The sequence below is a fragment of the Pseudopodoces humilis genome, chromosome 13 (assembly GCF_049639895.1).
Source record: "Pseudopodoces humilis isolate 2021_Gansu_Grassland_sample_001 chromosome 13, ASM4963989v1, whole genome shotgun sequence".
Classification (NCBI taxonomy): domain Eukaryota; kingdom Metazoa; phylum Chordata; class Aves; order Passeriformes; family Paridae; genus Pseudopodoces; species Pseudopodoces humilis.
This window is the reverse complement of record NC_142212.1, coordinates 8,983,455-9,011,212: the sequence shown is the minus strand read 5'-3', so window position 1 is coordinate 9,011,212 and position 27,758 is coordinate 8,983,455. Positions and strand designations below refer to the sequence as shown.

The following is a 27,758-nucleotide window of genomic DNA, read 5'->3' as shown; positions in this document are numbered from 1 at the left end:
GCCTGCTGCCCACAGTGGTTTTTACCAGACAATATTGCAAAGTCAGATACCACAGGGTGCACCTCATACTGAGGTGATATGAGGAGTACAGTGATTTGATTGACAAGGTTAAAATCTAGAAGTCAAGTGAATCCCCAAAAAAAAGTTCTGGTAGACAATCTAACAAGAATACCAGAGCAGGATATAAAGCTCATTGTCTCTTCATATGATGTTAGTAGGTAGTAACTGTAAGGACATGTTCTATTCTGGCATCTACTCTTCACAAGAGAACATTTGGAAAATGAAAAATTGTTTAAAAAGCTGACAACAAAAACTACAGGGATGAAGAAAAAAAATTTAAAAATTCAATCCATTCATATAAAGTAAGACTGGAAGGTATGATCATGGTATGTCAAATCCCTGGACCAGGACAACATTTGCAGCGAAAGAACATCCTCCAAGAGAGACGTACTGCCGTTCAATTTTTGGAAGCCAAAGGAAGATGAACTCAAGCAGAGGGTTGGGGATTGGTTTGGGTTTTTTTTTTTGAGAGAACAGTAGATGCTCACGTACCTTATCTACACAGGCAACTGATCCTTTTTCTGAAGTTCTTAAAGCAAGAATTCTTTTTTTTCTAACAAATGCTGAACTTTTTGATGTTCTACTGCTGCTGATGAAATCAGACTGAAGTTTTATGACTTACTATATTCAGATTAGTGATCAGATGAGTTCCCCTTACCTTTATAAATGGGAACTTGAGCCTGTAATGTCCCTTCCCATCAAAACCTGTGTTTCAACTGCTGATTTACCTTCTTCTGCTGGGAGCCTTTAGTTGGACACTGGTAGCACCCAGCTTTTAAGCAGGAATGGGTGCAGCCCCTCTCTTCCAAGCAGAAGAACTTGGCTCTGTTGGACAAACCTCTGCTCACTTTCAACAAGCTGGTACAAAGTAAAAACCCAGGAAGCCCAGAAAATAATCCCCTATACTGCAGCCTAATTCCCCACCAGAGAAGAAAGAGGAATTCTGTGTTGATAAGCATGTGCAAAGAGGGACTGGGATGAAAAAAATCAACTGGATCTGAGGAATTCAATGCAGCTGTTTGCAGGAAGCAATCACCCTTCAAACAGACCCAGAGGTATATGCAAGAGAGAAGGAAGGAATATGGCTTCTAATTCTGTTATATGATCAATTACTATTATTAATGGAGACTCAAAATTTTGAGACAGTTGCTACTGAAACACTAATGGTGGATGAACAGCCAGAGGGAAGAAAAGGCCTCTAGTGAAATCCAGCCAGCCTCACTTGCAGAGCCAGTGCAAAGGACAGAGGCTTCCCAAAAGCCATAGTGGTGACCTGGTGTTTTAAAGCACTCAGATGCTGCTGGTGGAATGAATTCAGCAGTGGATTTTTCATGGAGAAGATTCAAGCTGAAGAAATGATTCTTGAAGTGGCAGAACCCTATGGATTAAGGCAGGAGACATTCAAAATCTTACATAAAGCACACAAATCTGGAACAGGTAACATACTCAGAAGACTTGATTAGAAAAATAACATAGGGATATAACCCACAAATACACATGCAGGTGATTGATTACCTTTGCTTCAGCTATCAGTCATCTGATACTAATTCTCTGTTTTATGAGAACTCTTGCAATATATATTGTGCAGGCTCACAATTCTCCATTTAGCACCAAAAAATCCAGACATTCTGCAGAAAGGATGAGGCAAAGACTCTGGAAGAACGCATTTAATTCAGCTACAAGGAACAGGAAAATCACACTATATTTTTCACATATTTATATTTTTAAATAAAAGGCTTACTATTGTAGTCCCCATGTAGGTAAATTCTTTCAGAATTTAAAAAAGGTGCCTCACTCAAGACACCAGGACAAACCTGAAGAAGTGTTCGGATAGTCTAAGATTTATACTGAATCTTCCAAATTGAACTAGCAACTGATAAAACAACTCTCTAACTTTGCTACTATGAGGAATCTTTTTAAAAACTGAAACTTCAGTGCAAGCTCAGAGGACTTGTTTTACAAGTGGAGCATCTCACACGTGTGAAAAGCTGCTCGGTATAGTAACTCCAAGGCTTAGCTAATCAAGCCTTACAAAAGAAAGAACCTAAATATGAATGTAGAAGAGCACACAGATTTACTATTTAAAAAAAAGCAATAAAAAACCAGAAAGGTTTGTGCAAGGAGTCCTTGCAAAATAACTCCACTTGGTGTTTTAGTATCGAAGCACTGAAGAACAGCAGCTTCCCAGTTACCCAACCCTTCTCCAGGGATTCTCACAACACAAGAGTGAACTGTGCATTTTAGCTCATTCCTTGTCATTTTGAACATGCACATGTCAAGAAGTCCTGGAAAAGGCACTGTATTAGGGAACCACGGGTATACTTGTAAGCACAAACCCCCATGCAATGTGTACTATGCACCTGTGTATATAATATAAATATGCATACATGCACATAATGGAATTAGAAGAATTTGTCCTTTAATACAACCATGTTGGGCCTCAAACTGCAGCTCTCTGATGCACTTAAGATTCCTGAAAACACAACATTTGTCTTTAACACAAGGACAAAATTAGGCCCCAGGCAGAACTGCTGTGGTGCAGGGCTCCCCCAGCTGTCCCCAGGGAACCTGGCACCTTCCCTGCTGCCAGCAAGGAGGGACCCCTGGCTCTGCCAGGCTCCACCTGCTCACACCACCTGGACATGCTACCAGCAGGGAGGAGGGAAGGGAATCCACTGCAAAAGAAACAGTAGCTGAAAGAGGGACAAAGAGGGAGTTAGAGATACTAAAGAGGTGAGCAGGCAGCCTTTCCCCCAGCAGGGCTTTCCTCTATTGCCCAGGACCCGCAGCCACTGCTCCTCCCGTGTCACCACCCCTGCCATGGGCACATCCACCCTGCAGCTCAGAACACCTTTTCCTCCTCCATGGCAATAAGTTCCCAAGCCTTCCATGACTCCCTCCTACCCCCACTTCCTTCTGAAAACCACAGAGGGATCAGCTAGACCAAAACTTAAACCAGTGCAAATGTGAAATAAAAGGTAAAAAAAAAAAAAAAAAAAAAGTCTTTTGCTCTTACTGTACATGCTGCAGACATTGTGCCTAGTAACTGTGGCAATATCTAGTGCAAAAGAAACTTAGCATGAATCTCTTGTTTTCAAATGACATTCAACTCAAACATGCATAGGGAGAGTATTATTTTATTAAATCATGCACATCACGTGTGTTAGTGCAAATAGTTTAATCTGTACTCCAGAAATTCTATTGTATTTTTATATCTTTACAAAATAGATTTAAAACAATTAATTACTTAAAAAAATGTAATTCTGAAGTTAAGCATTTCAGAACAATATTTGCAATAACCTATATACAAGAGGTACTAAGTACCACTGGCATACGAGTGTTCTGTGGTTGGGTGGCTTCCTGCAACTGAAAAGGATGAAAAGGATGAAATGAATGAACTAAATGACAATAGTTATTTCCTACAAGTCACTTGTGGACTATTTTCTCCAACTAATAATCCTCCCATTAGCAAATCCCATGTAACTTAAGATAGAACGTTTAATTAAAGGACAATGACCCTTAAAACCTCACAAAGTAAATTATATACTAAATTTCTATTTAAATATTTAAACTATCTGTCGATTGCCATAACATTCTTTAAAGCCAATTGAATTGCTGAGATTACCTCCCTATTTTGAAGATTCCTTTAGCAGAGTCATTTTACTTTACCATTCTTAAAAAAGTTTTTTAAGTCTTTAATAAACTTTTTTGACAGAACTGTTGAGCTGAACAAGACAACTACGGTCTACATTTAATTCAGCACTAACTACAGTGATTCCCACCAAAAGTCAGCAAATAACAATAGTTATAGTATTTAGATAAGGAAAATAAACTTTGTAATGGGGACCACTGCATCATACTTACAGCCATGTGATAAGGAGCCACAAAATTTTACTACCAAATTAAAATCATCTTCACCTGACAATACTTCATCAGGAATATGATTCTAATTTTGTAGTATTATATGTATCTAGACTGTCTCAGCTGATCACAGACGTACTGTAACAGTTCTCTTAATAAAGTTACGTCCACAAAAGCTTATTCTAAAGAGCTTCTCCAGCTCAAGTCAGAAAGTATCAAATGACTGAAAAAATAAACTGATACATGTGATATGTGAGAAGGTATTCATACTTTTAAAGAACATATCTCTTTAAATATATGAAATTTAATAAATTACATTCAAACTAAAGTTAACGTAAGTTGAATCACTACACTATGTCCATCAAATGACCAAGTACTTGCTCCCAGAAACACCTTAGTTCACTCAAGAACACACACAGGCTTACACTCGCACACGCTCACACTAAATACTTTAGGCTGGTCTTCACCATCAGTATCTCTATCTCTTTAAGGCTGGACATGAATTATGTTTATTCCCAAAACCCATTAATAAAGCAATCCTTATGAAAGAAAAATATGCTTCCTTCGAAAGGCGTTGTAAGAGAAATTTTCTTAAGTCTTGTTCCCAACAGCTCAGTGACTAACAGCAAGTAAAATGACACGCTAGTTTAAAAAAAAATAGATCATACTGAAAGGCACTGAGCACACTGCATCTGTTTCCCAAGTATCTGCAAGGTTACTTGGCTTGGATGTCCAAATCAGTATCTTCCTCTTAAGTCTAGCAATCAGATTCTAAAGTCAGTGTCCACAACCCTAGCCATTAGCACAATTTGGTACCAAGAAGCCTGCTTTAGGCCACCATTATAGTATTCAGAATCCAAACATACTAATTTAAAACTTGCATGAAGTTGTAAGCAAAAATATTGCTCACAGTATGATGAATCACAATTTTATTCCCTCTTTATAGACAGATACATTTTATACAGTTTAAAGCAAATGACCCTACTGCTGTTCTCACGCAGAGCTGTGCTGTATTAAGAGGTAAAAAGGAAGAGAATTAATCTGTTTTCCCTCAGTATATGAATGTTGCCAGCTTCTAAAGGGAGGACGGTGTATGGATTCAACAACAGTTCTCATGGAGAAGCTCTGGTTAGGCCTGGGTACAGCACCACGGCTGTTACAGCAACCAAAGCTGCCATCACAGGCATCCAAGGCCATTGTCTCTGTGTGGAGAGAAAAAAGAAATCAATATCATATTTGTTCTAATTCATACTAATCAGTTTACCTCGTGGTTCCTGCAAGTCCTGAGTACCTGTTGATAGGCATCACTACAATGTCACCCGCGAGCCCTGCTGCAGGCTAGTCCTGACTTGGAGCACCACAGCAAACCACGTTCCTCCAGCACAGGGAACTCCACACCTCTTTGTGACTGAGGATCGTCTGGAGGAGTTCTGGCAGCTCTGTATTTCCAGCTTTGTTACTGTACACACCTCACAGAAATCTGCCACTGAACGTGCAGAGGCTTGAGATGTTTAAAGCATTGCTCATGCCAAGTCAAGGCTAGACAGAGGTTTATGCACATCGTTAACTTTTGACCGTTTAAATCCAGATCTGTGACTTAGTTTGTAGCAGATCCTAACAACACCATTTTTAACAGACTCTCACAACATTGCATGACAACAATGGCATTTTAAGAGGAGGACACACTGAGAGACAAGAGAAAATGCAAGCTGAGAGTTCAGAATACAAACCAACCACCTATTTCTTGTCTTTTTTTTTTCCATCTTTCCATCAGTAATAGTGAGAAAAAATAAAATGTTTAGAGCCAGAGAGAAATTTCTTAGTCCGTAGACAGGAACCAAAGCTTGTTGAATTTTATTATTAGAGGCAAACTCTTCATTTTTCACAGTTAATTAAGCAATTAAGTTTTCTTACAAGCCCTAGCATCGCAGCATTGTGCAAAAGGCAGCCCATTTGCTGAAGACAAACTGAGACCGAGTTAGAAGAGGCACGTTCAAGCACCAGTTAGAACAAAATTAATTGTTAGAATTAAAGAAATCACAGAGATGTTAAATGATTAGTGGATTGCTCAGCTTGTCAGTGTCAACAGAATGGCATATTAAATGAAGGGTTTGCTTCAGGTAAAGGAATACCTGTGAGCATTTCACCATGCAGTATTTGATACAGAAATGGCACAAACAGGTGAGAGGGACAAACATACATTGACTGAACAGTAGTGCTTGTACCTTTCGCTACCACAATGGGCCGTAACACCAATACAGGAAAGCCAGGATTAGGCCGATGAATACGGCTGGGACGGGTTGTAATATGGAAGGCTAAAGAAGGGAAGGGATATTAAAAATCACTTTGTGATATAAATCAATCATGTAAAGATGATTTAGAGAGGGGAAAATAAGTCAGTAAGTTTTGTTTTAATTGAAATGTATTAAAGACATCTAACACATTACAGCATTATCTAATCTGGTATACAAAGTTAGTACACCATTCTACTCAAATGAACATGGATGTTTAAAAATTAAGGGAAGTAAGCAGAAAATGTTCCAAGAAACCTCTTCTCACAACTTGGAATTTAGCACTTGAAAACAATATGAATGTTAAACTGATGTGCCTGTATCTTATTTATAGTTGGTTTTAGTTTTTCTAAGTAGGAGGAAATCCTATTTGGATTCCTTGAGAGAAAGACTCACATCAAATACTGGATTTTTCAGCTATTTCTTCATTCCTTGCTAGTTAGCCTTTTCCATTTTCCATCACCAGCCTCCGGAAAAACAATCTTTTTTCCTTCATTAGTGAAACAATTACAGTTATGTCCACAGGTAAACCCAGTAGTTCAGACATTTCTGTGAGATTGTAACATGACTGTACAATCCACACCCAATTACTAAAAAGCAGAGAAGCACATTTCTATCAGAGATGCCACAAAGCTCAGCATCTCTGCCAGGTCAGCAGCTTTGTGACCAAATGCAATTCTGAAAATTGATCAAATGCTGCAGCTGGGCCAAACCAGCAGCTGCCCAGACTGCAGGGTTCATCCAGCTTATGGCCTCCTCAGAACCATCCACGCTTTTGCTCTGCAATGTTCTATTCATGGAAACTACCGCACATTCTAGATGGAACAGCCTCTATCTGTGATATGAAAAATTAAAAACAAAGATGGACCTACATGATTTTTAAGCTGTCCTTGGAAGACATCTGCTTTCTCTGTATCCTACTCTATATATTTGTGCACACACGAAGACACACAGAGGTTAAGGTCAAACCATGCCAAATATTTTTAAAACTGTTTGTGCTGAAGCTACCTTGATTTTGTTCAGTCAAATAAATAAACAAATGATAAATTCATGGTTAACTTTTCTAAAACATTGTGATTAGTAAGTAAAATCTCATCCTGTTATGAATTTGTAGGAATCACTTATTCATAGAACCTCCAATATGGTTCAAAACACAGGAATATTAGAATGTATTCTAGTCTTGTTCAATTAAATTATTTTCAATCAAGGCAAATACTTAACAGAAAAATTATGTGTAGCTATTGAAGACTTTTTCATGCAAGATTATTTTTGTGACACAGGTGCCACGAATCACAGTGCCACCTTCCCACAGAAAGCCTGTTGGCAGAAATAATCACAGCAGTGCTCAAAAAAGTGCCAGAGGTTTAAATCAACCAGAGCAGTTGATGATCTCAAACCATTCACATCATTAAATCTGTTGTATAAAGCACATGAGGAAGTAACCAGTGACTACAAGCATGCAAACACAAGTGTTTCACCTCACCACGCCGCTAAGCACTTCAAAAACACAATACTGCAATCTTTTTTTAAAAGTAAAACTTAAATTCAAAACTTTGTATTTAAATTATATCCCAAATGGAGTACAGAAGCCTAATCTAACATTTGTTGGTTCACTGAACAATTCTATAGATTTTCTTTTTGGTAAGTTATACACATTCTTGGCAAATGAAACCAATGATAAATATTCATCACATTCAATGAGATCACCTCCAAATGATTAGATTTTCCCCTCACAAACTTATCAATACATAACAAATCTCCCTATTGTCAAGGAGCATTTAACTACGTGCTTCAACAAAATTGTGCATCTTTTATTAGAATATGAAGATATGTAAACTCAGACACAGATGGGCTGCAAAAGGGAACAAATCCCACAGTGGGAAGTCGCCTTCTGTCCTCAGAAATGGAGTAGCAGATAATGATTCCAGCATAAGGGGGCAATGGTACTTGAAAAATTTGACCTTGGAACTCAGCCCAGTATCCATGATGTTTGAAACAATCCCCAAGATGGATATGTTTTACATTACTGACTATGAGTAATGTTTGGTGAGCAGTGAGTTTGCCCTTATATGGAGGATGCTCTTCATCACACCCTGACCTCCAGGTTTCAACTGTCACAATTAACTCCTCTTCTGCAAGCAGATTTTGGCAATTGCTGTGGTTTCTGCTTTCATTTTAATACTCACCTCTAATTCTCCCTAAAATTTCCTTTTAGTTTTTTCACTTTCATCAGGTGCTCCAATTTCCTTTACAGTATTTTGACCCTTTACTATCCCCCTTTTCCACTGATCATTTTGATTCTGAGGTTAATGTTTTCAACAGAGCAGAAAATCTCACATTCATAATTATTTATTCAGTGTGATCTCTTCTATAAAAATGGGGTGAGGTTTTAGTCTGGTTGGTTTTGACTTCTGCTTTAAGTGAGTCAAGTAACTCAGCATTATCTGAGCACTGCACAAAAATTCTAAGCAAGAATCAAGTTCCAAGAGAATTATGAAATTATATTCCTGAAAATATTCCTGAAAAAAGTGTGAAAGTCTTTGAATTCTTTACATCTTTGACAGCTCCATGATGTTCAAGGTTTATATTCAAGAATTGATTATGGCAAGGTTATTAATGTAAACTTTAGACATCCAGCAGCCAACTGATTTAGAGGATGGGATCCATAAAACTTTCTTTGTAGCTAGGGAAACAGTTTGCTGAAGTCTGTTACAGAGCACTCATTATCCTCCTGTTTTGTACTGTGCATTACAGGAGCTGTTCACCCTGCACTGACCACAGAACAGGAAGACAAAACCAGCCCTCCCAGGGTAGTAAGTGACCTAAAATAAGGCTATGACCACCTTATAATGTGTCTGCCGTACCCTTAAGGTTTGGGAGATTTCAGAATCTCAGTAAAATAAAAAGTTGCCTCTAGCTGGGAACCCAGTTCTAATGATACAACCTCTCAAATAAATTGAAAAATCAAAAATACTGTTTGTATTACTGAATAGAAAGGACAGTTCAACTGTACTGTTTAAAGCATGAGCCCATCAGAAATAACCATGGTTAAGAAGCATAAGCAAGAGTAAGGAGGGAACATCCATTGCAATAAATACTAATGAAATGAGAGCAGCTTGAAAAGGTTTTCTCAATTCATCTGGATGCAGGTTTGTCAGCTTTTACTCCTGTATCATTCTTTGAAATCAGAAAATTTTACTTAGTTCTGGTTCACTAATATTTAAGCCACAGGTTTTCAAGAGAGCAGGTATCTGAGGACATACTTAAAACTGACAAGCAACTGTAAATTTAACTTTCATGCGTAATTGTAACAGTGTAATGATCTGCAAATCTGCACAGGTAGGACCAGAATGGAATTTTGCATAATATGGTACACAGCTTTTATTTTCAAGTCCATCCTTTTCTATTTGACTCTTCCATATTCCTTCAATCAACAGGATTGCCAGTGTCATAACCTGACTTCCCCACACATTTGGTACAGACTTACATTGTTTCCTTTTTCTTGTAGCAGCTTCAGGTTTTCTTTACATTGCTTGAGCTCTTCCGTGAGTGACTGGTTTTGTTGTTCAGCCACCTCATACTTTGCCTTCAGCTCCGAGAGCACAGTCTGTGTTCTTTCATACTAAAGACAAAGAGAGAACAATCTGTGGACCCCTGAATGCACATGCTGACACCTGCTGAGCACACAGCTCCCTTTTCTGTCATCTGCCTACGCTAACTCGCCTTGCATCAGTGCACTCTTCATAAAAGCAGGGTAGAATTTAGATTTCCTTTCTTTCTAAACTAATTTTTTTTGCCCAGTTTGGCAGGGCTGGGAAACCCAAGGAAATACAAAGTAAATGCAAAGCCTTAATTAATCTTAAAAACATTGAGCTTTGTTACTGTCATGCCATAATCCTCAGTGTGGGTCAAGTACAAACAGTACTGGGAATGTGACATGTTCCTACAGAATGGGTAGCTTTCCCTTTTTCAAACCCACATTCCATTTTTTCTATTCTAGCAGTCCTCCTGACTGGGCTTAGTAAGGACAGAACTAATGACTTTCAGTACTGGCACTCACCACAAATTTAGATGAGGCACCTTTACAAATATGATCTGATTACAAAACAGAGATTAAGACAACTGGGATTTTCAGATTCTGGGAATTGTAAGGAATGTGACATGGATGAATTAACCACAGAGCAAACAAAAGGACTGCAAAAAAACTAAGAACAATAACTAGGGAAACATTCAAAACACTCGTAAGAGGAAGCAAGTAAGTGTTGGAGACTATGGCCTTCTTCCAGACATAATCTTTAGAGGCCAGGCAGATTAAATACATGCTCAGAATGCTGGCTCCTCCTTATGCACTTACAAATCCACTAAGATAAAAGGAGATCTTTGTAAAGAATGTGTAGTCCCATTGCCAAATAAAACAGCTCAAATCTAACTGGGAAGATTAGACTAAAAAAAGAATGAACTTTGACTCATAACAGATAAAGAAACTCTGGACCATGCTGTTCATGAAGACTGAATAATGATTTACCTGTCCGAACATCTTAAAAGTAAATTCACTACAGTAATGCATGTAAGTGAAGTTCTCAAAGAAAACATGTATTTACCTGAAGTCTTCCTTTTTAGATTTCACTCCCAGTTTATATTTACTTAGCTATCATTTAAACTGCTTGCAATAAACATATGAAAAAAATTCTTTACTAGAAAACTTTCCCTTTTCTTTTAGCTTAAAAAGGTCAGTCACAGGGCCCTACTTTCTTGCAAAATGGAAATATTTCATGTTACCTCTTTCTGAAAATCTTTTGCTTGACTCTCAGCTTCACTGAGTTGAGTTTTCAGACTGGCTGCATCCCGTTGATGTTTTTCTCTCAAAGATCCCATCTGATTTTCAAGTTCCTTTCGAGACATTTCAAGAACACTTATATCGCTGGTCAGTGCTAAACTCTGTTTCTGAGAGCTGAAAAACAAAACCCAATTGATTCCTTACACATTTTAAATTTACATAAACAGGCACTTTTCACCCTTGAAAGCTCAATACATTGTTTTTGAAATGTAAATATCAGCTTAGAGCAATCACAGAAGTACAGGCCAATATTGTCTCCTGATACAGAGTGCTCACACAAAAGGCTGGCCATGGTATTGCTTTTAAAAATATGTCTACAACTTGCTCTGTATAACTAACATTCAGTATCTCTTTTGAGAGGAAAAAGCACCACCACCAAAACTCTTCAGCTGCTGTGATACCTCCTAGACAAACCACTGTGCCCTTACCTAGAAAGCTCCTTCTCTTGTCGCTGAAGTTCAGATGTAAGTGAAGTATTTTCCTTCCTCAGTTTAACACATTCAGCTTCCAGGGCAATCCACTCTGCCTTCAACTTTTCAAGTTCACCTACAGTTAATAAGTTAATTCAATTAAGTAAAATTATTTCAGGACTGCTTCAAGGAACACCAGCTAATAAATGGAGGAAAAGCTGGTATCAGGCACAAATCTCAAATATACTTGTCATGATGTCACATGAATTCTCTCATGAGCACCTGTAAAATGTTAAAGTATCTTCTACTGTTATGAGGTTTATGACCCAGTGCCAGGCAAGCCACTTTTTTCATTAAAGCTTTTTCTAAAGTACAAAGAAGTAGAAAACAATCTTTCAATGGGTCAACTCTAGTATTTTAGACAGTGCTAGAAAAGCATATTTGAAGAAAATAATTTCCAAGGCTTGAAAATAGCAAGAGAATCACTAGATACCATGCCTCTGTTACAAGGAAAGAATATTTGAAGCAATAAGCTTTGGTGAAACTTTGGTAGAATTAAAAATTCAGGAGCTCCCCTTAATGGGCTGAAATTATAGAGAAGTTACAAAAATCTTCTTGGAAATTTTTGTGTCAGTATGAATCCCTCAAACTGTAAAAGTTTTCCATATTTCTAAGTGGAATCACACTTGGTCTACTGATATCAAAGAGTAACTAAATTAATTTAGGCATAACTGACAATAATTGTTTAATGTAGCATGCAAAACGTGTTTTCTAACACCACAAGCCTTGGTACACACACAGATACATACACAGATACACACACACACACAGAGTAAATGACTACCAAGGGATGGAGTGATTTGAGTAACTGGCATTCACCACAGTGAGCAGGATGCTCTGGTAGCCATGCTCTGTGACATCCTTTTGAACAAGTACCTTTTAGGCGAGTGGCCTCTTCCTTCTGCTGCTCCTCACACTGCTGGCACCTGAGCTGAAAACTGGCTTGCAGATTGACAATTTCTTTTTCATAATCCGAGGCATCTTTCCTCCACCGCTCAAGCTCTGTTCGCACCGTCTGCAGCTCCGTTTGCAATGCAGAAATATCTATGTCTCTTTCTGACGCTGCTTTTTCTGCTACTTTTTGAAGTGACAGAATCTCATTTTGAGCACTGACTAGCTCATTTCGAGTGGTTGAAATTTCATTCTCCTTTTCCTTGCGAAGATTCTCAATTTCTTCTTGTAACCTTCGCAACTGAGCTGGAAAGCAGACATTCATGTTCATATTTTTTCAAACTGCATTTACAAAAAACCTAAAAACCTTTCTCAACACCTTGATACTTAACAGGACTAAAGAAGCCTAATGCAATTGAAAAAGAAAATATTTATCCTGTGAAATGCTGTACCCTTAAAGAGGCAAGTATATGGGCCATGTAATACAGAGAGTCAGAAGAAATGGAAATTATGCCTGGACAAAGCTTTCTTAGACAAGGCTGTGCCTTGTGTGTGATACCAAAGCAACTTTCCAAAATCTGAAAACAAGATTTAGATCCAACATCACTGTAAGCAAAACAAGTATTAGAGGACAAGGACATTGGGGATTTCAGGGACAAGAGGAAAAGCAAGAAAACTTCTGTCACAAGCCAAACATTTGCAAAGCTACACTGGAAATGTTTGCCTGTTCAGCAGTTAACTTGTGATGTCTATAAATATTTGAGACACAGAATAATTTCTACTCTGTTCTTAACATGCAGTAGAGGAAATACACTTAATTTCTTTGCAAAAAGCATTTTTAAAAGCACAAGATGAATTTTAAATTGAAAGGCACAGCTGCACCATGTATACTGAGCTAGAAGGTCCTCTGGCATTTACAGCTTACTGTAAATGTGCATCAGTCACATACACATGAAGCTACTTGACATTTCTGCATGAAGCAAACCTTAAAAATTGGTCCCATCTAAAATCCTTTCATTAGTAAAGACAGCTCGGAGCACGGTTTTTCATAAAGACATACACAAGTAGAATCCAGTGCAAACAGTTAAAAAAAACCTGCAGTACAGAGGAAAGGGAAGTTTGAAAGACCAAGAGAACTGCAGTTATAACACTGACAGGAGCAAAGTGTTTAATTTGCTGTTGTTCTATTTCATTTTTTAAAATAAATATGTATATCACTTATTTCAATATGCAAAAAAGAAATTATTAAATTAATTAATTAAGAAGAAGGCAAAAACTTTGAGAATGAAAGGTAGACTTCTTACAAGGACTTGAAAACCTAATGTCAGATACTGTAGAGGGTCATTACAGATTTAAAGTTGTATGTTTCAGAACCAAAGAACGAAAACAAGGAGAGCAAAAAGCATGGAGAGGATAACCAAAGCTGAGTAACTTTCCTAGGTTACTTGTATTTATTTTTGCCGTCTCAATCCATTATAGAACATGATAGGAAGAATGTGAGTGAGTCTTGTAAACTGGTAGAGCATCAGAGCTACTCAAAAGAAACTTGCACCTCCATGACAATTATACTTGATGTTTTTCAGTAGCTACATATGCAGCAATAGAGAAAGAATTCATATACCGGTACAACCTAGAAACTTTGTTGATGTAACTTAGTTGATGTGCAATGAAGAAGAAAAGGTCACTTTTTCTGTGCCCTCCTCTAAACAGGCTCCAGCCTGTACACTAAATACACTAAAGAACCAATGAATTACCCAATTCCCCACGTTGAAGGAAAAATACATAATGGGAAAAAATATGGTAGTTTTTATATATTGTAATACCTAAGAGTTATTATAGACAATAGTAAATGAATTTCATGACAATTCATGTAAGATTAAACAGTCTCTCTGTTCCATAAAAAAAACTTTTGAAGCATGATGGATTTTGAAATATATATGAGCAAAATGATACTTACTACAACCTCATTTGAAAATAATTTCTACAGGCTTATACTAACAGAAAGCAAATGAAGCAGTGGATGAGAAGAACCTGATAGTAAGACAACACATGATGCATCAACAATTGCCTTTCCATGTATCCTTACCTTAGAAGATAACATGCCCTAAAACACAAAGAATTACAACTTGCTAATACAGCAGGTGCCTGAGCAAAGCAATACAAATCATATCTTCCTGATAGTATTTTCTTCAGCAAGCCAAGGTAAACTCCTGCTTCTTGGTGTTGGCAGCATTTCAAAGAAATGTGGTTTTTTTATCCTGTGCATGTTGTTGATGAACAACTCTCCCTTTAGATGTTCATGCCTGAAAACAGGCAGTCTTGGACTGAAAATCCAAAGACACACAGATTCTAAGTCTGGTTGAGTTGTAGAAATAAACTTACACAGGGAAGATTACTCCCAACAATATGGGAATGGTTTCTGAAGCATTGGATATAATTTGAGAGGACAATTAGAAAGAAAACTTCCATTACATCTTTTGTTTATGTAAGCCATTACCTCATCTAAATGAAATGCTTTGCTTCTTCCATTTTTTTAAATAAGGAGCAACAAGATACTTGAATTTCCATGCTCTACCTATGTGTTCATCTAATGAACCTGACATGTAGAGACACAATCTCAGTTGTTTCTCTGGCACCTTCTCTATCACAAACCAAGCCAACAACACTGGCTGGCCTAAAACACTGATTCCCTGAAAATACTTCTAGAAATCTTACTTCATGAAGCTGCCAGGTTTTTTTTTTTCTCCCCTGCAGTTCAGGGGCTGCCAAAGGAGAATCCTGACAACTTTTCCCAAACTGTGAGATGTGTCACACCCTAAAAGTTTGGGAAGCAGCAAAGCATACATTGACCAAACATCAGAACATTTTGAACTACAAGAGAGAGAGGAGAAAACATCAGCAAGACCTCTCTTGAGAATAGTCCAGAAAAAAAAAAAAAAAGTACTGAATTGAGAAGACGAATCTTGCAATTAAGTTTGGCTCTGTCAAGTTTCTACTTTCATTCTCTCTTCTTAGGGGGAGGAAAAAATATTTTTTTTTGCACAGAAATAACTATCAAATATTTCCTAATTTTTGTTACAGCACTTACTGCTTGGAGAATTTTCATTATTAGCTAGATAACACTCAAAATTAAATTGCTCCTTTTGTTCTGAAGATGAGCATTCTGTAAGCTTCTCCTTCTTACAAAAGCAGCAGCAGAAAATGTAAAGATTCTTTGCTGACAGTCACATAAAACAGAGCTATTACAGAAGATTTGCAGTGTAACTAGTGTATGACAAGTACCACATTATCCAACAAACTACTGCCAAGAAATAATTTTCTAGGGCTATTTTGACTTCTTAAGAAAGTCAGGACTGTCAGTCCACCTGCCTGTCAGCTCATCTGCCTTCCAGATACTTTTGGGTCCAAAGCAAATGGTATTCTGACAAAGATCCCAAGGGATGAAGCTCCTGAGTTTGGCAATAATCAGTGGCTGAGTAGCTCTTCAAACTAATGCTTGCTCTAAGGGAACTACCATGTAATATAACCTTTTTTGACCTTAAGGCTGGACAGACTGACAGACTCTTGATCAACAAGCTCACTCACATGCATGGATGAGAAGTTAACGTGATACAGAACACGTGACCCAGAAGTTACGTAAATCATGGGATTACATCCTTGTGTATCCATTTTGGGCTGAAAAGAGCATGATTGATCATATCAACTTTCCAAAAGACATGGATGGGGTCTCTGTTGCAGCAACTTTACTGCATGCTTTGATGCTGGATGTGGATCTGGATGAAAAATTTCTTTAAGAGGATCCTATAATGAAATGAAGGGACTGAGTAGCACAAAAACACCTAAAACTTCTGAGTGCTCTGAAGGCAGTCACAGCAAGAATCCCTGGATCATTCACAACTGGGAAAGACTAACGGGAGATGAAGAAATATCTGTTACAGATTATTACACCTTTTGCATTTTCTAAGTAACTATGAGAACCACAGGAATTGAAAAGAAACATTCCACAACAACGCTCAAAGACATGGTGAAAGAAATCAGATTTAAAACATGCACTCAACTAAACATTTTCCTTTATTAGTGACTATGATGCCACAGAAACAGTCAAAACTATATAGTTTCCCTAAAGAGTGGGGGAAAAAAATTCCTACCTTGCAGAGCATTTATTTGCTTGTTGGATTCTTCAACTTGCACTCGATATGCTTTTCTCTCTTCTTCCAAGAGAGCTACAAATAGAAGTGAAAATGTGCCCAAGAGTTTTTGTTAGTAACATGTATTTCACCTGTGTAATTAATTTTAGTCACAACCTCTCCTAAAATGAAAAGATTAAACAAACATATTACTTCAGGAAGTTATCACAGGTAGTAACTGTGTAAGTAGTTTAATAAAAGTTAATACTAAGACATCATTCCATTATTGTGGTAGTACTACAATTAATTTGAAATTGATATAATCTGTTGCCTGATCCGAAAACTCCGTGTGTGCTAAATGCAAACTGGTGTGGAAGGAAAAAAAAAAAAGCTGTAAATATAACCCCTAATGAACACTGAACAATATGCAATTAAACTGGACTATACTATTTCCTCTCAAAAACAACAGAGCTACATAGCTGATAGGATGATCTAACAAAGAGCTACCAATGAAGACATTCAATTACATCCATTATCTGACTGAAATAAGGATGAAATAGACAAAGTTCAAGTATGCATTCAATACCATGAAAACATTTTTGTTTATCTTGAACTACCTGATATATACAATTTTAATAAATACCCTACAGAACCAAGTTCATCTGGGTCTCACCTTGAAGTTCAAAGCATTTTTGTTTACTTGTTCTAGCTAGCTCTTGGGCTTCAATCAGCTCCTTGTGCAGTTGCTGAATTTCTTGTTTAGCCTCAGTCTCTGATTGTGCACCCTGCAATTCATCTGATAAAAGAACATTTGCTTTGAATTATAAGTTTGTAAAAGAGCTTAATTTGCACTGCCATGTGATGACTGGCACTGTTTATTCAAATCTTCCAAAGTTAGTTAAACTCAAAACTGGATTAGGCAGATATTAGTAAAAATATTAATATACTTTTTAAAGTAGTAAAACATATTCAAACTTTAAAACATTTATTATACATAACACACAATATGAAACAAAAATTAACAAGAAAGAATTAGAGAGTTTTTTAAAACACTGTATAAACAGGCAAGGACTTTTGGATTCACAGAAACAAGGAACATCAAGACAACCCTTGACTGTGTTTACGACTTGTCTCTTTAAAGGAAGCTGCTCTAAGCCTGTCTCAGTGCACAGGCTCAGGCAAGAGCAGCTATTCCATGTTTCACCACTGCCACCCACCCACCACATCAGGCTCAACCTCCCCCTCTCCCTCTGGGGACCAAAAAGGAAAGGAAAAATTTAGGGAAATTTCCTAAAACAAAATTAAGAAAAAGAAGAAATTCCAGCCTCCTTACTTCATTCAGCAGCCTTAGTGAATACTAAAGTAAATATTGCACTTGATTTTGTTTTTTTTTAATCATATGTTAAAATATTAGGTAAATCTTTAATATTATCATAAATCTGTGTGCATTATTTAAACTCTAAATAAAAACATTTGCTGTTCCCTGTAAGTTTTGTATTAGCTAAAATGCATATTAAATGCCTCTCAGGCTTACAAGAGATGACTCACAGTCACAGACAAAGTTTCACAGCTGAAGTTTTGGAGGAATTAAAAAGAGGAAAACTATGTATTTGTTACTAAGAGCAGTGTCCTCTAATAGGCACACATCTAGAAATTAGATGTGGGAACACTGCAGCCTGAAGGCATCTGCAAAGCCAGGAACAGCATCCAGCAAAATATCATTTACTACATTTTCCTTAAGCAGTGTCTGTGCACAAACTGATCTTGCAATAGGCACAAACAGCACTAATAAACTCTGTAGGTAGAGGGCTAAAACTTGATATAAAGCTTGTTTGGTGAGAAAGGTAAAGGAAGGAAATTGGTGAAAGAATTCCAGCTGAGTATCATGGGAGAGGGTGGATAGAAAAGAGTTACACAGTTACCTGGTCAACAAATGTCTGCAACTATAGACTATATGGATTTAAGATAAAGGTTTAGAAAAAGTATTACTTTGGTTTGTCTGTCATTAATAAGGAAAAATTAAAAAGAAAACTATAGCTCAGCTCATCATTCTACTTTCGACATTCATATTTAGCTGTACATGTTTTCAGTAAAGTAAATATAGATTTTTTTCCCTTGCTCTCTTAAGTAAGGAAATTGTTTACCAAATCATGCTAAAGCCTTAATGCTGCATCTCTGTAAGGGGCTGTTTTTCCTCATTGCACAGTAATGAACTTTTTGAGCACACACATGTGTTTTTAGACCAGAACAAAATTATGAGAGCAGAAAGAACAGAGAGGACTACATATTTCATCCAAATACTTTGTTTTATAGTTTATTAGTTCTAAATCCAAATTTCTCTTTACTGAATGTGTTTTGTTCTTAGTTTCTCATGGATAAAGATTTAGGGCAATTAGACTTTCAATCCTCCTTAATGAGACTTTTCAGAAGAAATGGATGAGGAAGTTGACAAATTATGCTCAAATCGCGCCTGATAAAGAAGCAGTGTCCCAAATCCAACAATAGACACCCTAAATGAACTTTTATGGTGGCAGTGTTTTCTGGTCAATGAAAACACACATCATAAAAGACAGTACTGCTTCAAAAGAGATGAGAGGCTCAATTTTAAGGGACAACATAATCTGTTTAGCAAAGGCACAATCAAGGTAAACTCTTTCCTACGTCAACACAAAAGGGGAATTTCCTTGTGCCTAACATGCTTTTAAATCGAAAACCAAAAAATATAAGCACAAGAAAATATTAACTTTTTAGTCTTACCCAAACTAAAGATTAAATGTCTTTTAGTTCAAAACAAATACAATTTTTATGCTAATTCTAGTTTTGAAAAGTATTTCGTCAGTGAGTAGGACTGCCCTATTTAAAATAATAAAACTACTAAATATCATCATGCTTAGAATCAGTTCCCTTAAGAAGCAAATTCACACCACGACTAACTGTCCTAGAGAAGGCTAAGCAGCTACCACTAATTATAAAAAGGTGCCAGAAAGGATTAAATAAAAAAGGTCAAATACTGCATTTTTTTCTACCTCATGGAAAACTTTCATCTGTGATCAGTTTGTTTGCCACATTTTAATTTGTTTCCCACAAAAGTACAGTGAAGCCTCCCTTAACAGTGACTCTAAAGGTAATTTTAAAATTGTTTAAAAAACTTTATTTTTAAACAATTTTAATTAAAAAAAAATTTATAACAGAGATAATACAGAAGCACATCTAGGCCACGGTCTTAACTGATCCCTTATCTCTATGTGCCTGGCCTGTGGAAGTAACTTTACGAGCAGTCTGGTACTTCTTCAAGCCTCACTTCTGAAAGTTCACTTTCAGAATTTTGCAGGATTTCTCAAGTTATTCATAAGACAATTTTTAGGGTACTCAGATGAGCAACAATTCATTTGTCATGAGATTTTTTTTTAGCTTCATCAGATCCACATGAAGGAAACTGTATCATATATTTTAAATAAAGTATCTGGTTATTCTGCCATAAAACAACAGTTCCCAAACTTTCTGAGCTAACAGACTGCTGCTGATTTTCAAAATTCCTTATGTAGATTACCACTGTTCAGCAAACGCTCAGCTGAAAATATTTCCTACTAAGACTCCATGGATCAGTCTTGTAATTACTATGAAAACACAGGGACATTGGTAAGAACAAGATGACCAACCTTCCAATGACATTTATTGCTTCTTTCCAGCTGTTTAACATTTACCTGTCCTTAACTTTGCAATAAGTAGTCACAAACAGCCTGTTTAAACAGAAGTGTCCAGGGAACTGTTATGAATGGTTAATAGAATCATTCACCTTGTAGGGGAAAAAACAAAACCAACTAATCTATCACAGCTTCCCCTCTTCCCCTCCTTGCCAGATTCTGACTTGTAGAAACTTGAAACAAATCCTGAATGCATTCAAAAATTTTGATGGAAAATGCTTGGAGGAAACTACAGCAATCAGAAGTCTCATAATTTTCTTGTTCCATTAATTTGTTTTGTAAATTTCAACAAGACTGCTGCCTTTTCCAGTGGCTGTTTCTGCATTCCAAACAGCTGCCAGATCAAAAATGTTCTCACTCTTCCTTAATTATATGGCTGCATAACAAGTCCACTTGAAAACCTTTCTGAGGCAAATAAGATCCTTTTTAGGGCAAAGTCAGGCACATGAAGTAGCTCTCTGAAAAAAAACTCAAACAAAACTGTGGGTTTATAGGCTCTTCATAAAAATTAAAAGGGCAAATGATTCATTGCACAGATATGTTTTAAGGATTTCATGAAAGCAAAATAGGAATGCCCATAAATAGCCTCAAGAGGAAGAGAAAAGTTGCTGCCAAGCTCAGTTTTATAACCAAAAATAAGACTATTATAACCACTACAAACAACAATCAAATTCTACCTTCTAGCACAGAAAGTATGAACACACTTGTTATTAGCTGCAGACATACTTGTTATTAGAGCACACCCCAATGGGAATCAGATGCCCGGTATCTCAAATACTCCTTTCTAAATTCCTTTCCTGAACTGATGTCCACTGGGAAATATCAAACTTAATTTTATACACTGCCAAACAGCAAAAGTAATTTGTGCAATTTTTGGAAGCCTTTCTGTCGTAAAATTAGGGAGTGTAAACAATTGCAGAGAAAAGCTCTTTTACAGGTCTCCTACATTCTGTTATGGTTTCCTTTCTTTCTGAATCACAAAGAACTGCGACATTCTTGTGATCCCAATAGGAGCATAATTGTACAGATCTTATCAAGTGTCTGTTAAAGAAGCATAAAATGATTTTCAGTAGGCTAAATGTAATAACTAATTAATATGGCACAAAATTCTTCAGCTGATGAATTTGTAAATACCAGCTTGTTAATTAAGTATATGCCTTCAATGCAAAAAAAAAAAAATTTTACTTTTATAGCAATGAAGCTCAGAGCTAAGCCTAAGCAATCACTCCAAATACAGTTACAACACAAACTTCCAATCTTGATTGTGTTAAAAGGAAAATCTAAAATCTTGTTTTGATTAACTAATCAGCTGCAAGCTAACAGAAGAATTACTGACAGTGATGGAAGCTTTTGAATTTTTGAAAATTTGACAGTGCTTGAAAAATGTCAGTGATGGACGAATCCCTCCTCTCCACAGCTGTAGTCTTAAATGTGTGCTGACTACTTCTCAAGGCAAAGTTATAACATGTAAATTCCTAGAACAGCATTGGTGAATACAGAGATTACCTTTATACACATTATTTCTATAGCAACACTCCAAAGTGTGCTTTTATAGTACCCAAAGTAGTCATTACTGATATTTAAATTTAACTCTTGAATAACTCATGATTAACATCTTTAAATTACAGCATTCTATTTTAAAGCACATTTGATAGAAACCCAGTAGATAAAAAGATTATCCATCTAGATTATGCATCTAAAGCTGCAAAAGTAAATTTGTTTACCTTTTAGAAGAGCTACTTTGACAATAGGTTCATTTAGATCTTGGTCATCCATTTGAGCATCTAAAAAAAACCAACCACACCTTTCAGAGAGAAGGCAGACTGCAGACAGTTCTCATACACATTTTTACATGGAGAGAAGATTTTATGTCCTTCTCAATTTACAAGAGTCAAATTTTGAAGCCACAAAACAGACAATATTGCCCAAAGCTTGTCTCTAACTCTTCATAATATACTCCATTCTTTCAATAAAATACTCATGATTACCTAAATTTAATTCAAACTGATTAGAGCTTACAGAAATCTCAGTTAAACTCATACCTGTAGTGTCGTCGCTGCTTTTTTCTTTGCTTGGGCTAAGGGTGTCGGACAAATCGTTTGATTCTTTGACTCGTGCTTGGTTCTCTGCAAGAGACAAGGAAAAGCAACTACAATCAATAAATGCTTTGTTCATAATTTCTCCTATACACCAAACTACTTCTAAATGTCAGTAGTAAACAACTTGGTGCAAGAAACAGTTAAAAACCTGCTGGGTGCTTATTTCTCTGCAAGTCTGGGCTAAAATGGATTCCGCATCTCTGGAGTCATTAACCCAGCCTAGCCTCTAATAAAGGATGCAATTGCCTCGTGCACAGCTTGAATTTGGGTTAATGCTGTGTTCTTGCCAGCTGGAACTATGGAAAAGCTGATTCAATCAGCAAACAAATAAGAAAAGAAAACTAGAACAATGCAGATACTGTAGCAAGTCAGAAAGAAACTGCTGTTAAGAATAAAACCGTGCTTCAGTATTTTGGACAAATAAAGTAATAACATGTACATACTGTACTGTTTAAGAGAAGTGTGGTGTGAACGATTAAAGAAGCACAGCAATATAAATACACTAGTTTCTAGAAATAATTTTCAGTTTAAATTGTATTAAGAGAAGCAGTGTTAGGATTTCCACCAAAAAATTACCTTCATGAAATAGCTGTTCATACATAATTCAGCACTTTATTACATGCAGCTTAGTGAAGCCACACAGTTGGTTTGTTGGTTTTTTTTTTTTGCTGGATTTTTTGTTGTTTGGTTTTTTTTCCCCAGTTCTAGATTTTTAGTGGAGACCACATATTTTGAAAAGATAAGGGGATTTAATTACACCAGAGTATCTTTGTCCCACACAGAATCACCCCTGACTCAAAGTCTAAATATTATATGTGGCTGAAATACATTTGAAAAAAAATTTTCTTAAATAACAATTACGGTTTAGTTCTGATGGGTCCATTAAAAAAGGACACACCATCCCTGGGTGTGGGCTAACCCAGCAGGTCTGTCAGCAACAACCTGTCACCAACATGCAGGCAAGATTATGCAAAATTAAATCTACCTTATCTGCCTATTCAGAGACTTGCTTTGACAGCACTGCTGCCCACCTGCAGGCTAACAGAGATTTCCTCTGAAGTCTCAAGTTCCAGGCAGAGATATTATATGAAAAGAGGTCAATACAGCATTCCCAGCACACAGACTTCTACCATCCATGGAGAAAAGCACAGTCAACACAAATAATTTCACCACATATAGGTAACATGCATGCAACAATGAAGAACCAGGACCCAGGAAAAAAGAAGCACATCAATAAATAAATTGTGTTACACAACAGGGTTAATGCACAAAAAGAAGTAAAAAACAAGGGAATAATATGACATCTTTTCAAATAACAAGAGAATACACAGAACTAGCTTCCCCCTAAACAAAATAAGCAGAAACTGGAGACAACCTATGTGGCTACATGAGGAAATCAACATGACAGAACATGGACAGGTTAACAGAAAAAAACCCCCCAAAGTTTTCTTAATCTAACATGAAAAGTTTTCTACAACTCTGTGCCAGATTAACATCTACCTGTACATGAAACAGAAGGCAGCAAGTACAAAGAAAGCAGCTGATGAAGAGCAAGACTCTTCCCATCCTAATGCAACCAAAATCACTGGAGAAGAGCAAGGGGAAAAGCACCTGTACAGTTAAAGCACACTAGAGGATCAGACCTGGCAGGTACTCCAAACATAACTTCCACTTTACCAGACTTCAAAATTCATAATGATTGTTGTAGTTAAAAATTTAATCTTTGGGGGTGGTTGGTTCTCTGCTAAAACATGTTCTTTCTTATATTTAGGAACAAGGATTTTAACTAATATCTAAAGGTGTTACAAATCAAAACATTTTACATTATCATATATAACCAAGCTCACAGAATGGTCACTAAAACTGTAGTATTTACTAAACCAAGTAGTACATTATTTTTTTTTAACTACTAAGCAAAGTATAACCTAAAAGCCTCACCCATATCATTTTTATTAGTGGCCGATCCAGAAGCACTAAGATGAGCAAGATCCATATCCAACTAACTTTACCATATCTGGGCATCCATGGAAATACTGCTTTCCTGCTCTGTGCAAAATGGGAGGAACAGTGCAAGTTCCAACCACTGAATTAATTCTCTCTCCCTCAGCACCCCCTTATATACTTAGCTCCCACCCACCCTTGGTATACCAGCTTGTCCCCCCCTTCCTGCCCTCCCCCCTCTGAAACAAGGCACAAAAGATGAGGCACCAGAGGAAAGATGCACCAGTTCTACATGTGAAACAGCAGAAGACAGACAAACTATTAGAAGCCTGCTTCCTATTCTGGAACCAGAGACGTAAGCACAAAACTCTTTCCTGTACTATATTATATCACAGCAGTTGATCCTATTTCCCATAATAAAACTGAGCTGAATAAATATAGCTAAAGTGATAAAGTATATTAAAATGTGTTGACATCATACTTGATGAGTTAGAATATATTACCAAACACTAAAAATAGCTCAGAGCTTTGCAATGGAAGGGGCATGCAAGTGTTACGTTACAGTTATTGTATGCATTCTTTTGCCAAATATGGCACCTTGTCTATAGCTTCCTCATGTACAGAAGGGAGTTAAAGGTGCCATTACATGCATTAAAGGAAGAGAAAATAAATTCAAATGTCTCTATAACACTGGAGCTGTTAAATTAAGGTTTATTCAACACAACATTTTGCAGGAGGACAGAGGGTGAAGAACTGAGGTAGTATGTCCAGACATCAATAAAAAGCTGCAAGAGAGGAGTGAGTCCTGCAAGTCCAAACAATCTTACATTATTAGACACTTGAGAAATATTGACCTGCACACTTGGTAGCAATCCTGATCTTGGCATTGTAAGGTAGGGATGACTGTTCCTTGACAAGTCTTTTCTAATTAGGTCCTTTAATTTAATTTGTGTTATACATTAGTGAAAAAGAGTTAGAGAGGCACAGATATATTTTATTTGGAAAAGACATATTTAGGAGGTTAATACTTATTTGAAAGTTATGAGGGTACAAGATAGAAAACAGTCAAAATGCACTTTTATTTTAAACTTAAAATGACACCAAACATTATTTCTATGTAGCCCTATAATAAAACCAAAATCCTGTTTGGAGTTCATGCAGGCACTAAAATTTGAATTGAATTTACAAAAATTACTACCTTTTTTTTTTTTTAAATGCATATTCAAGCAAGAATTCAGTCAATATTGAGACCAGCATTTCATGCACTCTTCAAAAATGGTTTCCATTAAATCTTTTTAGCCTACAATAGTATCTGGAGTAGAGTTCAGCACACCATTTCCCTCCCCTTTATTGAATTTCTCCTCAAATGCGTATTCAAGCAAAACTCAAACTGCTGGCTTAATACAGAACATGCACTGAGTGACAGAAAAAAGCATGCTTCAAAAACAGTTAAATAATCCAGAAATCTAACCTTTCAAAAGCTTTGTTTCTTCCACTTTGGTTAGATGTCCTTCATCTATGATCTTGTCTGCCAAACAAAATAAGTGTTACTTTCCAAGCTCAAATTTTCCCTGCATGCATCTACGTAGAGTACATTCCATGACCAAATTAAAAGCTGGTAATATTACTTCCTACTCAGGCTTGAACAAAAACTTTATACTGCCATGGAATAATGAAACAGAACACACAAGACTACCAGAACTGTGATACAGTTCATAATTATTTCTCCTTATTAACTTACATAATGCTGCAGTTCACTAATTAGTATTTAGAAAAATTAATTTTATGTACTTTAAAATTAAAAAAAAATCAAATCGGAAGCAACAAACAAATAACATGTTTCTCAAGTTCAGTTATCAAAAAAGGAATTTGAAGAGCTGGGTGCATGAAATAGACATCCACACAACACAGCAGAAATCTAGAAATGCACCACAGTAAAACAGCAATAAAGAAGTCCCCTCGACATCACAATTGCTTTTAACAGCGCCTGTGAAAGGTACACAGAAACAGCCTTTCTTCATTTAAACCTTTCAGGAGAGCTGCACAAACCTCCAAAAAACTAGGAATGAATTACATTCAGGTTCATGAAAAATGGAGTTTTTATACATAGTCTACTTCAGGGAAGTCTACTCATGTATGTGAGGTGCACAAAAATCTTAGAAGTGGAATTTGAGACTAGATTGCTAACTTCACCCTAACTCCTGTTAGACACAAAGGTAAACAAGAACACCAAGGGAAGAACAGGATTGGATTAATCTAAGGCACTAAAAAAAACTATTGAATAATTAATTTCTTTTTGCAGATGAGATTTCGTTATTTCTAATTCTTTAAGAAGCGATGCCAACACAGAAGTATCAAGGGTTCCATCTTACAGATCACATATTCGATTTCTGTGCAGTAGATTTTGCAATTTAGTCCATGTTGAAAGCTGTTAGTCCCTGAAATATCAGGCTTGAAGCTGCCTCTGCCTCCCCTCCATGCTTTCCCTGTCAGATCCCTGATAACCAGGCAGGGAATGCAGTTTGCTGGATACTCCATGTGCTGTCAACAGGTAACTGAGACACAGAGAAGGCTGAATGAACAGCTCAAACAGGAGCATTCAGGATAAAGAAGCTGGTTAACAGTAAATCCTCTTCAAATTAAAAATAAATTAAAAAAAAAAACCCAAACCAACAAACAAAAAAATCAGAGCAACTTTAGTCAGCATTTCCAGCTTTAAGTATCTCTGAAGATTAACTCATCGCTCTACTCCTCTGATGGCATGTTGCTGTAACTACGACAATCTAAGAACAGATGCAGGACAAGATTTAGGAGGAGATATCTTTTACAACCCTAGATGGTAGACAAGCTTTCAGAAAAAAAGCCCTGAAGAAGGGTGTTCACGTGTCCTTTGTTACTCAGCCCTCCCACAGAGATAAACCAGTCTAAAAGAGATGCTCCCTCCACCTACTTTTATCCACAAACATGATCCTGCATTAGTGTAACATTTTGCTAATACTGCTTCAGAAACACATGGAACAGGAGACTGGATTCCCAGGACTGGCTTTAGGTCTCAAGCAACTGTAGATCACTCATCATCCAAGTTGAGAACAGCCTCAAGTTCCTCTGAGCTGCTGAGAATGACTGTGCCTAGACTGAGGAGGAAAGTGCTGTGAAGGGAATCAAGTTACTGGCAGCCACAAGTCAGGAGTTTGAGTAATATCATGAGTCCTCTTCCACTTTAAAATAAAATAAATCTAAACAAAAGTCTTCATATATGATTATTCCAGGACTCAGCTGTGACTGGAAAAGGGGTGGAAGGGAAGGCAGCAAGAAAAAAACTGAGGAATTCTCCTTGTAGATATGAATAAAACAGCTGAAAGCAAAAAAAGTTGCTTTCAACTACTTGATCTGAAGGGGTAACACCTCAACCATGCTAGACTGCTAGCTAAAAATAGGTTTCTATAATCAGCTTACAGAAGAAAGTTTAGCATTATG

General features: G+C 36.9%; 1 protein-coding gene across 32 annotated transcripts in view; it reads right to left on the bottom strand.

Annotated features, from left to right (window-relative positions):
- Window positions 1-264: 264 nt before the first annotated feature.
- SLMAP (sarcolemma associated protein) overlaps window positions 265-27,758 on the bottom strand; it is an 80,972-nt gene continuing 53,478 nt past the window's right edge. For 11 of the 32 annotated variants that reach the window (XM_014251592.2, XM_014251589.2, XM_014251590.2 and 8 more), the window contains 10 exons: window positions 25,753-25,809; window positions 22,284-22,367; window positions 21,966-22,025; window positions 17,211-17,333; window positions 16,559-16,633; window positions 12,396-12,716; window positions 11,478-11,595; window positions 10,992-11,163; window positions 9,700-9,834; window positions 265-5,123 (listed from right to left, as the gene is read on the bottom strand). In XM_014251592.2, the coding sequence (XP_014107067.1) occupies window positions 5,034-5,123; window positions 9,700-9,834; window positions 10,992-11,163; window positions 11,478-11,595; window positions 12,396-12,716; window positions 16,559-16,633; window positions 17,211-17,333; window positions 21,966-22,025; window positions 22,284-22,367; window positions 25,753-25,809 (1,235 nt within the window). In that variant the 3' untranslated portion in view covers window positions 265-5,033. Of the gene's footprint in view, window positions 5,124-6,146; window positions 6,237-9,699; window positions 9,835-10,991; window positions 11,164-11,477; window positions 11,596-12,395; window positions 12,717-16,558; window positions 16,634-17,210; window positions 17,334-21,965; window positions 22,026-22,283; window positions 22,368-24,278; window positions 24,419-25,752; window positions 25,810-27,758 lie in introns of those variants that run through there. The other 21 variants (XM_014251588.2, XM_088062061.1, XM_005522095.3 and 18 more) reach the window with 6 other exon arrangements.